The sequence below is a fragment of the Cololabis saira genome, chromosome 21, assembly GCF_033807715.1.
Source record: "Cololabis saira isolate AMF1-May2022 chromosome 21, fColSai1.1, whole genome shotgun sequence".
NCBI lineage: Eukaryota > Metazoa > Chordata > Actinopteri > Beloniformes > Belonidae > Cololabis > Cololabis saira.
In genome coordinates this window covers 12,470,521-12,484,029 of record NC_084607.1, presented here as the reverse complement: position 1 = coordinate 12,484,029, position 13,509 = coordinate 12,470,521, and the positions used below count along the sequence as shown (strand labels likewise).

At 37.7% G+C, this 13,509-nt stretch overlaps 1 protein-coding gene across 1 annotated transcript; it reads left to right on the top strand.

Annotated features, from left to right (window-relative positions):
• Positions 1–73: 73 nt before the first annotated feature.
• On the top strand, positions 74–12,393 carry LOC133422589 (uncharacterized). Its single transcript, XM_061712605.1, has 8 exons — positions 74–491; positions 566–656; positions 3,349–3,451; positions 3,688–4,402; positions 5,769–6,121; positions 10,582–10,718; positions 10,807–10,912; positions 11,012–12,393. Exons 1-8 carry the CDS (start codon positions 205–207, stop codon positions 11,725–11,727), a joined length of 2,508 nt encoding a protein of 835 aa, XP_061568589.1. The 5' UTR covers positions 74–204; the 3' UTR covers positions 11,728–12,393.
• Positions 12,394–13,509: the final 1,116 nt, after the last annotated feature.

Below are 13,509 nucleotides of genomic sequence, written 5' to 3'. Positions count from 1 at the left end.
CTACGCCGTAGGCTACGCCGTAACCTACGGCGTAGGTTCTGCGCCATAATTCAGGTTTACCGACCTCTCGCAAAGCTTGTGGGGTCTAGTTTCCATCGTGCAGTAGTGCAACTACGCTTTTTACAGTTTTCTTCTGGAATACCTGCTGGCTGGCAACTTGTCTGCGTGCATTTAGTCCGTAGTAATAGCAGAGACCAAAGAAACATGTCGACAGTGTTTTCTTTCCAAGCGCAGCTCGTCTCCATCATGGACGCGTTAACCAAAACAGCTGTGATGGAAATCAGCAAACTGGTGGAGATCGAATCAAAGATGCTGAAAATAGAGATAACTCGAGGGCGAAATGAAATCTCGTCCCTCTCGGAGAAGCTGCAGCTGATGGAGAAGTTGCTGTTCATGGCGCAGGCGGCCAGGCAGGATCCAGTGGCAGCAGCTTGTTCAGTAGTGAAGGACTCTGCAGAAAACACTACATTTCTGGCACCGGTCATTAAAAGGTAGGTTCGTTGATTCCTTGTACTCTTCCACAATTTTATCTCCGGTATTAAGTTTGTTTGTGTATTTAATTTAGTGTACTGCATCCCGGTGAAACCCTGTGGGAATGCACAAATCCCCCTGCTGAGAGCAGTTTTCATCGAGGGGAAGAACACCCAGCCAGTGAAGTAAGTCTACAGTCATTATAATAATAATAATAATCATAATTATTATTATGATTATTATTTGTATTATTAGTATTACTACTACTACTACTACATACAGTGGGGCAAACAAGTATTTAGTCAGACACCAGTTGTGCAATTTCTCCCAAAGATAAGAGGCCTGTAATTTTCTATCTCAACTATGAGAGACAAAATGGAAGAAAAAAAAAAATCCAGAAGAATCACATTGTCTGATTTTAAAATAATTTATTTGCAAATTATGGTGGAAAATAAGTTCAATTCAATTCATAGTTTATTAAAGACACATCTTGAGAAGAGGTCCATAGTACCATTAAAAAATTATACATATAACATACATGATATAAAATACAACAACCTATGATATAAGAGACCAAAAAAAAAAAACACAATACAGAATACTAAAAAACAACAGTGACACAAAAAGAAAACAGTGTCAGGTGCAAGTGTAGAGACATGAACGCCAGTGGTTCCACAACGTGGATGTGAACCTGACTGAGCTGAGTGCAGGATTTGTTAAGCAGGTGATAATGCTATTTATAGAGTTAGATACTCTACATATACATTTGTACATCAACTTCCGTAGCACAGCAGCACAGGTTGGTACTCCAACACTAGCAAACAGATGACTAGCACTACAGCACTACACGTGTTAAGTGTTTGGTCAATGACAAAAGTTCATCTCAATACTTTGTTATATACTCTTTGTTGGCAATGACAGAGGTGAAACGTTTTCTGTAAGTCTTCACAAGGTTTTCACACACTGTTGCTGGTATTTTGGCCCGTTCCTCCATGCAGATCTCCTCTAGAGCAGTGATGTTTTGGGAATGTCGCTGGGCAACACAGACTTTCAACTCCCTCCAAAGATTTTCTATGGGGGTTGAGATGTGGAGACTGGCTAGGCCGCTCCAGGACCTTCATGTGTCTTACGAAGCCACTCCTTCGTTGCCCGGGCGATGTGTTTGGGATCATGTCATGCTGAAAGTCCCAGCCATGTTTCATCTTCAATGCCCTTGCTGATGGAAGGAGGTTTTCACTCAAAATCTCACGATACATGGCCCCATTCATCCTTTCCCTTACACAGATCAGTCGTCTTGGTCCCTTTGCAGAAAAACATCCCCAAAGCATGATGTTTCCACCCCCATGCTTCACAGTAGGTGTGGTGTTCTTTAGATGCAACTCAGCTTTCTTTCTCCTCCAAACATGACAAGTTGTGTTTCTACCAAAAAGTTCTAATTTGGTTTCATCTGACCATATAACATTCTCCCAATCCTCTTCTGCATCATCCACATGCTCTCTAGCAAACTTCAGACGGGCCTGGACATGTACTGGCTTAAGTAGGGCAACACGTCTGGCACTGCAGTATTGAGTCCCTGGCAGCGTAGTGTGTTACTGATGGAACCTTTGTTACTCTGGTCCCAGCTCTCTGCAGGTCATTCACTAGGTCCCCCCGTGTTTTTATTCTGAGATTTGTATTCATCGTTCTTGTGATCGTTTTTACCCCACGGGATGAGATCTAGTATGGAGCCCCAGATCGAGGGAGATTATCAGTGGTCTTGTATGTCTTCAATTTTCTAATAATTGCTCCCACAGTGGATTTCTTCACACAGAGCTGCTTAACTATTGCAGATTCAGTCTCCCCAGCCTGGTGCAGGTCTACAATTTTGTTTCTCACGTCCTTTTATACTGATAACCAGTTAAAACAGGTGACATTAATACAGGTGGATTAAAACGAGTGGAGGACAGAGGAGCCTCTTAAAAGTAGAAGTTACAGGTCTGTGAAAGCCAGAAATCTTAGTTCTTTGTAAGTGACCAAGTACTTATTTTACAGAGGAATTTACCAATTAATTCAGTAAAAATCCTACAATGTGATTTCCTGGATTCTTTCCTCCCATTCCGTCTCTCATAGTTGAAGTGAACCTATGTTGAAAATAAAAGGCCTCTCTCATCTTTTTAAGTGGGAGAACTTGCACAATTGGTGGCTGACTAAATACTTTTTTGCCCCACTGTCCAACACAAGAGTTACACTGATGTGTGTGGGAATAACTTGTGTTGCACTCTCAATATGAGTCACCGTGGAAATCTCTATTGCCTCTCAAAATGTATCACCATGGAAACTCCCAACTGCCAATCAAAATGTATTGCTAATATAGAGCATCTGTCTTAAAGGAGCATGAGGCAGGATTGAGGCAGGATTTATGAAAAAAAAATGCGTATACGTTTTAAGTTTTCTAGTAATAATGTCAGATGAAGCGTTCCAAACCAAAACGAATGAGCCCTCTAGCATATTTCTCCGTTGCCTTGAACAGGCTGTGTGCTGCAAAATGTGCTGCAATTCCGGACCGGAATTTCCCGCGCTGTCCTGCGGATGTGACATCAAATGACGCAGCATGCGCGTTCTCCCCGTTCTCCCGTGCCGGCTTCGCTGTTGGCTGCAGTACCCCCGACAGTCGTCGTAGCGCTAATGAGTCTCATTTCTTATTCTTGCCTCAAGCTCCTTTAACTGTATATTATCTGTTTACATATAATTTGATAGATTCAGCTCAAACTTTTAAGAATTTTGGAAGAGCACAGGAATAAGTAGTAGCTGTGTTACCCCGTTCTGCATTTGTAAGGTGCAATTGGTGTGTCCTTTTTAAATTTGTATTTTTTATTTATTTTTATTTTTAATAATTAGCTTCGAAATCCACCGAAAGAGCCGCCTGAAATGATATTGGTAAAGGAGGAGCCACCAGAGGCAGATAATGAAAACATTAAACAAGATGGGATAAGTAGAAACGGTGAGTATTGCATTTTTAGGTTGTGATGAGTCCAATACATTTCTTGTTACCAAATAGAAAATGCTTACTGACTGTCCAGAAGTAAGCATTTTCCCCCTTTTGGTCATGATACTTATGTTATTGTCTTCATGCTCAATAAAATTGTGCTAAGAAAAAAAAAATCTTGTGGCCTTTACTGGAATCATTGGAATAAATTATTTTTTTTAAATGTTGACAAGTTTCACTTCCATCAACAGGAGGGGAAGTAGTTCCGGATATGCAGGATCCGGAAGTGATGCAACACACCAAACCCATTGCAGAACACCAGCAGCCTCTATTCACCAATAGCACGGAGCATCAGCAGCCTTTATTCCCTGATGGCTTTGTGACTCGGAGCCAACCGTCTCTCCCTGAACCGAGGGTGGACGAACCACGCTGGAATCCACAACTAACACCTGGAGACACTAACCTAGAAGATGGAAAAAGATTGGTTCAAAATATTGCCTCCCAAAGCTTAAATGTTCTCAGGCATATGAAGCTTCACAGTTGCAGAAACTCTGTTGCTAAGAGGTTTGGCTGCTTGCAGTGTGGCAAGAATTTCAGATGCTTTAGTCAGCTGGAAATCCACCAGAGAAGTCACACAGGGGAGAAGCCTTTTAGATGCACGCTGTGTGGAAAGCGATACGCCCAAAAAGGCCACTTGTACACACACCAGCGCACACACACTGGGGAAAAGCCATATCGCTGTCCCATTTGCGGAAAGGGCTTTATTCAGAAATGCACCCTCGATATGCATCAGCGCACACACACGGGAGAAAAACCTTTTGTTTGTATCAAATGTGGCAAAGGTTTTACAAAGAACTGTAATCTGAAAAAACACTTTGCTGTACATCTAGATCCTAGTTTGAATATTTACAGTAGTGAATCTGGCACACCAGCATTTAGTGGGACATTCATTGATGGAACATCTTAGAAGTGCAACAATCATCAAATTTAACCTTTGGTTTAAATTTTCTTGGTAAATTGAGTATCTTTACCCCTGATGTGAGTATTGTCAGTTATATTTATACCTCCAGATGTTCAAATACGCAGAAAATGTCAGACAAGAATAGTTTTCTTCCCTGTGTACCTTTTCTTAAGTCTACATAACAATAATTCCCCATGCAAACTACCCACCACTAATGTTGCGTTTCTTTATTAAAAAAAACAACTTATTTCTACTATTACGTGGCATGAATGACGCTTGTGAACTTTAACTGAACATATTAAATGTCCGCCTGAGAAATCCTTGGATAAGAACAGTGTTTGTATCCAGTCTCTGGATGAACAATTCTTGACTTACTACAACTACATAAGCACATTAAAGCCTTCTTGCAAACTAAAATAAAATTATTTTTGGTCAAATCCTTCTTGGAAATGTATTCTTGTTTTATAACTTCTGCTATATATATATATATATATATATATATATATATATATATATATATAGATAGATAGATAGATAGATAGATAGATAGATAGATAGATAGACTAGTATTGTAGTTCCGCATGATTACCACTAGATGGCAGTAATTATGTCTGGTTTAGATGTTTATTATTAGTTATCAATATGCCTGTGATCTTTTTTTTTTTCCATTTAAGGAGTATGAACAGTGTTAATATTGATCCCAATTATATTTATCGTGAGTTATAAGAAAAGTTTTACAGTCATTTTAAAAAATATCACTATTAGACAATAAACATTACTGATATTTCTTACACTAGACTGTATACTTTCATATCAAAATAAAATACAATTTAATTAAACAAATCAAAATATTTCTGAAATTATCCAGAAATAATGCAGCAACACATTCTTTTTTTACCATTAGGGTTGCTATTTTAATCCAATACATAGCAGTGGGGTTGATAACCATAGATATATATAAAGGCCTTTATATATATCTATGTTGATAACAGCTGCTGCTACAAAAGGAACTGTGTTATATATACATTCATAATAATAAAATCTGTATAATTATTTCAGAGTAACATCATGGTAAAAGGTTGCGTTTGTTTTTTCAGGGCCTAATATAATATTAATATTTGCCGGAGCGGTGGATAAACCATCCATGGTTTATGGTTTAAAGGCTGATTTATGGTTCCGCGTTACACCAACGCAGAGCCTACGGAGCGTGTCGCCGCGTTACCTACGCCGTAGGCTGTGCGTCGATTTAACGCAGAACAATAATTCAGGCTTCATCCACAGCTCTGATATCTGCGTTAAAGTGTTGCCTTCACTGCTCCTCGTAAATGGTAATTCCGAGTGTACAGTTTCCCATAACCCCTTGCGGGACAGCTGCATCACATATTTGATGAAAATAGCCAAACGTTGCCAACGGTGGGAAGTGAGCCAAAATAAATCACGAAATCCTGGGGTTGTTTCTGACGATATGATGTGCGACACTGCAAACCGGGGGTTTCGGTCGCAGATGGCCGCGATCCTGGACAAATTAACCAAGACGGCGGTGCTGGAGATCGGCAATCTCGCCGATGAATGCTCGTCCGTCCTTCGCACCGAGATCTCCCTTCACAAGACGGAGAACGAGGCGCTGAAGAAGCGCTGCTTCTCGCTGGAGGTGCAGCTGAGAGCGGCCAGGGAGGCGCAGTCCTACCCCGTCAACAGCGGCGTCAGCCTCCGGCAGCCTCCAGGTCAGACAGCTGCACACAAGGCTCTAATAGACCATTGTGTCTGTGCAGACAAGATACAGATAACGGTGTTCTATTGCAGGGGTCGGAAACACAAAATGTTGAAAGAGATTGGACCAAAAACACAAATATATGTGTTTTTGGTCCAAACAAAAATATATGTCAAATGTGTCTGGAGCCACAAAAAAATGAAAGGTCTTGTCTAAGCCTTAGAATGAAGGCAACACGCTGAATGTATTTATAACTGTATATATTAGTTATAACTGGGGGAAGATTTTTTTTTTTTATTATGCACTTGGTCGAAATGTCGAGAAAAAGGTCGAAATGTCGAGAAAAAGGTCGAAATGTCGAGAAAAAAGTCGAAATGTCAAGATTAATGTTGAAGTACAATCTTGAGAAAAAAGTCAAAATGTTGAGGAAAAATTCAAAGTTCAAGAAAAAAGTCAAAATTTCGAGAAAAAGTCGAAATGTCGAGATTAAAAAGGAAAGGAAAAAGGAATTAAAAAAAAGGAAAAAACAGAAGGAACAAGGAAGAAAAAAGGAACAAAAAAAGAAAAGAAAAAAAGGAAAAAAAAGATTTTTTTCCCATTATGCACTTCGAGAAAAAAGTCGAAATGTCAAGAAAAAGGTAAAAATGTCAAGAAAAAGGTTGAAATGTCGAGAAAAAAGTCGAAATGTCGAGAAAAAGGTTGAAATGTCGAGAAAAAGGTTGAAATGTCGAGATTAATGTTGAAGTACAATCTTGAGAAAAAAGTCGAAATGTCGAGATTAATGTTGAAGTACAACCTTGAGAAAAAAGTCGAAATGTCGAAAAAAAAGTCGAAATGTTGAGAAAAAAGTCGAAATGTCGAGAAAAAAGTTGAAATGTCAAGATTAATGTTGAAGTCGAAATTTCGAGAAAAAAGTCTAAATGTCGAGAAAAAAGTCGAAATGTCGAGATTAATGTTCACAAGACGGAGAATGAGGCGCTGAAGAAGCGCTGCTACTCGCTGGAGGTGCAGCTGAGAGCGGCCAGGGAGGCGCAGTCCTACCCCGTCAACAGCGGCGTCAGCCTCCGGCAGCCCCCAGGTCAGACAGCTGCACACAGGGCTCTAATAGACCATTGTGTCTGTGCAGACTACAAGATAACAATGTTCTATTGCAGGGGTCGGAAACCCAAAATGTTGAAAGAGACAAAAAAAGAGGACCAAAAACACAAATGTATGTGTTTTTGGTCCAAACAAAAATATATGTCAAATATGTCTGGAGCTGAAAAAAAAATGAAAGGTCTTGTCTAAGCCTTAGAATGAAGGCAACACATGCTGCATGTATTTATAACTGTATATATTAGTTATAACTGGGGGGAGATTTTTTTATTATGCACTTCGAGAAAAAAGTCGAAATGTTGAGAAAAAGGTTGAAATGTCGAGAAAAAGGTTGAAATGTCGAGAAAAAAGTCAAAATGTCAAGATTAATGTTGAAGTACAATCTTGAGGAAAAAAGTCGAAATGTCGAGAAAAAAGTCGAAATTAAAAGGAAAAAGGAAGAAAAAAAGAGAAAAAAGGAAAAAAAAAGAAGAAAAAAGGAACAAAAAGCCATATTGGACCAAAAACACAAATATATGTGTTTTTGGTCCAAACAAAAATATATGTCAAATATGTCTGGAGCCGCAAAAAAATGAAAGGTCCTGTCTAAGCCTTAGAATGAAGGCAACACATGCTGATGATGTCAAAATTAATGTTGAAGTACAATCTTGAGAAAAAAGTCGAAATGTCGAGAAAAAAGTCGAAATGTCGAGATTAATGTTGAAGTACAATCTTGAGAAAAAAGTCGAAATGTCGAGGAGAAGTCGAAATGTTGAGAAAAAAGTCGAAATGTCGAGATTAATGTTGAAGTACAATCTTGAGAAAAAAGTCGAAATGTCGAGGAGAAGTCAAAATGTTGAGAAAAAAGTCAAAATGTTGAAAAAAAATTCAAAGTTCGAGAAAAAAGTCAAAATTTTGAGAAAAAGTCAAAATGTCGAGATTAAAAAGGAAAGGAAAAGGGAATAAAAAAAAGAGAAAAAAGGAACAAAAAAGAGAGAAAAAAAGGAAAAAAAAGATTTTTTTTCATTATGCACTTCAAGAAAAAAGTCGAAATTTTGAGAAAAAAGTCGAAATGTCGAGAAAAAATTCAAAGTTTGAGAAAAAAGTCAAAATTTCAAGAAAAAGTCAAAATGTCGAGATTAAAAAGGAAAGGAAAAGGGAACAAAAAAGAAAGAACAAAAAAGAAAAAAAGAGAAAAAAAGGAAAAAAACGATTTTTTTTCATTATGCACTTCAAGAAAAAAGTCGAAATGTCGAGAAAAAGGTCGAAATTTCGAGAAACAGGTCGAAATGTCAAGATTAATGTTGAAGTACAGTCTTGAGAAAAAAGTCGAAATGTTGAGAAAAGTTGAAATGTTGAGAAAAAAGTCAAAATTTCAAGAAAAAAGTCGAAATTAAAAAGGAAAGGAAAAAGGAAGAAAAAAAGAGAAAAAAAGGAAAGAAAAAAGGAACAAAAAAGAAAGAACAAGAAAAAAGAAACAAAAGAGAAAAAAGAAACAAAAGAGAAAAAAAGGAAAAAAAAAGGGAAAAAAAAGCCATATTCATATATGTGTTTTTGGTCCAAACAAAAATATATGTCAAATATGTCTGGAGCCGCAAAAAAATGAAAGGTCTTGTCTAAGCCTTAGAATGAAGGCAACACATGCTGCATGTATCTGTATTAGTTATAACTGGGGGCAGATTTTTTTTTCATTATGCACTTTGAGAAAAAAGTCAAAATGTCGAGAAAAAGGTCGAAATGTTGAGAAAAAGGTCAATGTCGAGAAAAAAGTCGAAATGTCAAGATTAATGTTGAAGTACAATCTTGAGAAAAAAATCGAAATGTCGAGAAAAAAGTCGAAACTTTGAGAAAAAAGTCAAAAGTCAAAAAAGAAAGAACAATAAAAAAGAAACAAAAGAAGAAAAAAGGGGAAAAAAACCCATATTGGACCAAAAACAAATATGTGTTTTTCGTCCAAACAAAATATGTCAAATATGTCTGGAGCCGCAAAAAAATGAAAGGTCTTGTCTAAGCCTTAGAATGAAGGCAACACATGCTGCATGTATCTGTGTTAGTTATAAATATATATATAAATATATATATATATATATATATCTTTTTTTTTTTTAATTTTTTTATTATGCACTTCGAGAAATGTCAAGATTAATGTTGAAGTACAATCTTGATAAAAAAGTCGAAATGTTGAGAAAAAATTAAAAACTTTGAGAAAAAAGACGAAATTAAAAAAGGGAAGAAAAAAGGAACAAAAAAGAAAGAACAATAAAAAAGAAACAAAAGGAGAAAAAACGGAAAAAAGGGAGAAAAAAAAGCCATATTGGACCAAAAACAAATATGTGTTTTTGGTCCAAACAAAAATATATGTCAAATATGTCTGGAGCCGCAAAATAATGAAAGGTCTAAGCCTTAGAATGAAGGCAACACATGCTGCATGTATCTATAGTATATCTATAGTTATAACTGGGGGAAGATTCATTATGCACTTTGAGAAAAAAATCGAAATGTCGAGAAAAAAGTCAAAATGTCGAGAAAAAGGTTGAAATGTCGAGAAAAAGGTCGAAATGTCAAGATTAATGTTGAAGTACAATCTTGATAAAAAAGTCGAAATGTTGAGAAAAAATTAAAAACTTTGAGAAAAAAGACGAAATTAAAAAAGGGAAGAAAAAAGGAACAAAAAAGAAAGAACAATAAAAAAGAAACAAAAGGAGAAAAAACGGAAAAAAGGGAGAAAAAAAAGCCATATTGGACCAAAAACAAATATGTGTTTTTGGTCCAAACAAAAATATATGTCAAATATGTCTGGAGCCGCAAAAGAATGAAAGGTCTAAGCCTTAGAATGAAGGCAACACATGCTGCATGTATTTATAGTATATCTATAGTTATAACTGGGGGAAGATTCATTATGCACTTTGAGAAAAAAATCGAAATGTCGAGAAAAAAGTCAAAATGTCGAGAAAAAGGTTGAAATGTCGAGAAAAAGGTCGAAATGTCAAGATTAATGTTGAAGTACAATCTTTCGAAAAAAGTTGAAATTTCGAGAAAAAAGTTGAAATGTCGAGATTAATGTTGAAGTACAATCTTGAGAAAAAAGTCAAAATGTTGAGAAAAAATTCAAAACTTCAGAGAAAAAAGGCAAAATGTCGAGATTAAAAAGGAAGAATAAAAGGGAAAAAAAGGAAAGGAAAAAAAGAACAAAAAAGGAACAAAAAAAGAAGAGAAAAAAGGAAAAAAAGAAGAAAAAAGAGAAGAAAAAAAAGGTCAAACATTTTGGAAAAAGCTCCAGGGAGCTGCTAGGGCGGCGCTAAAGTGGTTGCTGACCACTGGTCTATTGTGCTTGCGACTACAGCCAACTAACTCGAGTTCAATGTTGTTTTCTTTATTTCTCTCTCTCATCTCTTGTAGATCAGCACCAGTCTGTTCCAGCCATTGAGGGGGTATTTGGAAAGGACTGGTGCATGGATCTGTGGAGGGAAGACAGGCTGCCTCCTCAAGCAAGAGAACCAGCGGATACTTCTATTATGACAAATGCAGGAGCACAGGTCATCCAGATTTAGATATGCTATTGAGTCAGTGGCTGTAAAAATGATTGTTGTGTTCATAGCTGTTTTTCCCTGTACTGTTTGGTAGGCAATTGACATGATGGGAGGAGAACCTGATCTTGTCTTTATCAAGGAGGAGACATATGATGATCATCCTATTAGCCAACAGATGAGGCACACCGATAACAGAAAACGTAATTATTCATTATAGCCAAAAGGACGCAATTATTTGTATTATGTATAAACTGTAATTATGATTATATCTTGTGCCTGTATTTCTTTTCATTCTGCAGTTGTTGGGATGTTTGAGGATGACTGCACGCTGCACAGATCTGTTAATGACCTGCAGCTCCACACAGGGGAATTAACCAACTTCCCCATGACATCTGAAAGTCAAATACAACAACGTGCACAGCCGACAATAATGGACAGGCTAATAGATGATGCAGCAATGAGCACAATGGTTGAAAACATAAACTCGCCTGCAGCCGCTGTGGGAAACTCGAACTACACCAATGGCCTCCACCTGAACACAACCAAAGAACTGGCCTTTCAGAACGCGAAACCAACAAAGCGGTTTGAGTGTTTATTTTGTGGAAAGGTCTTCAACTACTTGAGCAGTTTGAAAGTTCACATTAGGCGACACTCCGGTGAAAAACCATTCAGCTGCTCCGTCTGCGGTAAACGCTTTGCTCAAAAAACGTACCTGAAACTGCACCAGCGAGTGCACTCGGGCGAAAAACCATACAGCTGCCCAGACTGCGGCAAGAGCTTTTCCCAGAAAAGCTCTTTGAACATCCATCTTCGAACACACACCGGCGAAAAACCTTACAGCTGTGTGGACTGTGGCAAATGTTACACGTATAAGTATGGTTTAAATCATCACCAGTGTTTCAACTGGGTAGTTAAACCAGAAGGGTTTGACAGGGGTCCACTCAGTTCTGGTCAGAGTGGCACAGCATGTGCCACTATGTCGATATTAACCTCCAACATGGATGACAAATATTAGTTTAAAACACAAAGTCTTTATAAACAATATTCTTATTGTAACGTTCATAGATTTAACAGTGGAACATTTTTAAATTTAGCGCTGAGTTGAATGTTTTCAGCTGCTGAACACCAGTACAGATTTGTGTAATGTTTTTTTAAATTATTTGTGACTGATGAGGACTTCCAGGACTTTCAGATTTCTTTTTAACCGTATCCTCAGGCAGCAGGAGACACAACAGCTAATCTTAAACTATGAGAAAAAGCAAGTCATGCATGTCTACATACCTCACTTCTCAGGCCACGATAGGCTTGATCCAGATAAAACCAAAATAACTACTTTTGGAAGGTGCTCTTTGATTTGCACACATGCATCTTAAAACCTTTAAAACTACCTCTTTGAAACAAAGTAGAAATAAAACAACAGTTTGCTTCATTGTCCCAGGTGTTGCCATTGTCTCTTACGCCTGATCTCTTGGGATTAAATGGAAGATGGTTTGTTTTATTGAAAAACATGTTATGAAAATGTTGTCTTGGTCATATTTAAAAGATAAATAAATGGTTGGAATCTAAATGGTGTTACTGTATTTTTATGGTTGCATCACAATTTCATGAAAACTAATTGTGTTGTCAAGATAGTTAATCTCAATTTTCTTCAAAAAAACAGAAGCGCTTTGTTCAGAGCATTCAAAGTGAACACATAATGATTCCAGGGATGAGTCATGCTACTTAAATTACGAGTAGACTTAGAAAAAGAAAAAACTAAGTGATCATTTAAAAGGAATTGTAGCAAATAAAAGTGTAACTCACAGTCAGAGACATGACGGGGTTTTATTTAAAATGAAACACTGAAAAACACTCAAGTAATAAAACCAAGGGCCAATCCCAATGTTCACCCTACTCACTACCACTAGCCCTCAAAATGAAGCCACAAGCGGTAGGGCTTTGTAATCTTCCCTAGGGATTGGGACACCACTTGCTACGTCACTGCGTGATTTACGTTCGGGTACGTAAGCGACTGCGTAGTTACGTTTGCACATACGTCACACCATATCAGGAAGCCGAGAGCTAGAAGCTGTTTTAATTTCCGCTGTAGTGCTGTTAATATGCCAGTTTATTAAGTTTTAATATTTTTTCAGGCGTAAAAGTAACCGTTAAGATCCCCAACCTGGGCTGTTTATCCAAATAACGCCCGTTAAGAAATTTGCTCCGATGTTTTCGGGGATGAGAAAGCCGCTGGCGATTTATGGTTTCGCGTTAAATCGACGCAGAGCCTACGGCGTAGTGTGCGCGTCGCCGCGTAACCTACGCCGTAGGCTCTGCGTTGGTGTAACGCGGAACCATAAATCAGCCTTTATTCTGGCGAGATCTGAAAAAATTTCACAACAACGGGCAAGCGAGTGATTATGTACATTCACTGAGTGAATATTATGAAAGTAAAATATATATTTCTCGCTAGAAATGTAATCAAAACGCATTTTAATGCAGAAACTAACTCAAAATATTGATTTTATTCACTAAAAAAATGATAAAATGTCCGCCATGTTTTTTGTTTGATTCAAGTCTGCAAATGATGACGTAAAGCATTCTGGGAAATTTTCTCTGGCCCTCGGTCAGCGAGTCAGCATCTGAAATCCCTCGCTGTGAAAGGGTAGATTCATACACCCTACCCCTCGTTATGCCCACTACCCCTACATGCAAAGAGGAATTGGGACACCACTACGCTCACGGGAACGCGAAAAATTTAGGGGTAGACCTGAAAAGTAGGGCTAGGGGGTTTATTGGGATTGGCCCTAACTTACAA

What these genes read in the sequence shown, in the direction of transcription:
- LOC133422589 (XM_061712605.1), top strand. Translation starts at nt 205, where the DNA reads ATGTCGACAGTGTTTTCTTTCCAAGCGCAGCTCGTCTCCATCATGGAC. An exon ending in CAGCCTCCGGCAGCCTCCAG is followed by an intron (nt 6,122 to 10,581) that starts GTCAGACAGCTG and finishes CATCTCTTGTAG; the next exon opens with ATCAGCACCAGTCTGTTCCA. An exon ending in TGACAAATGCAGGAGCACAG is followed by an intron (nt 10,719 to 10,806) that starts GTCATCCAGATT and finishes ACTGTTTGGTAG; the next exon opens with GCAATTGACATGATGGGAGG.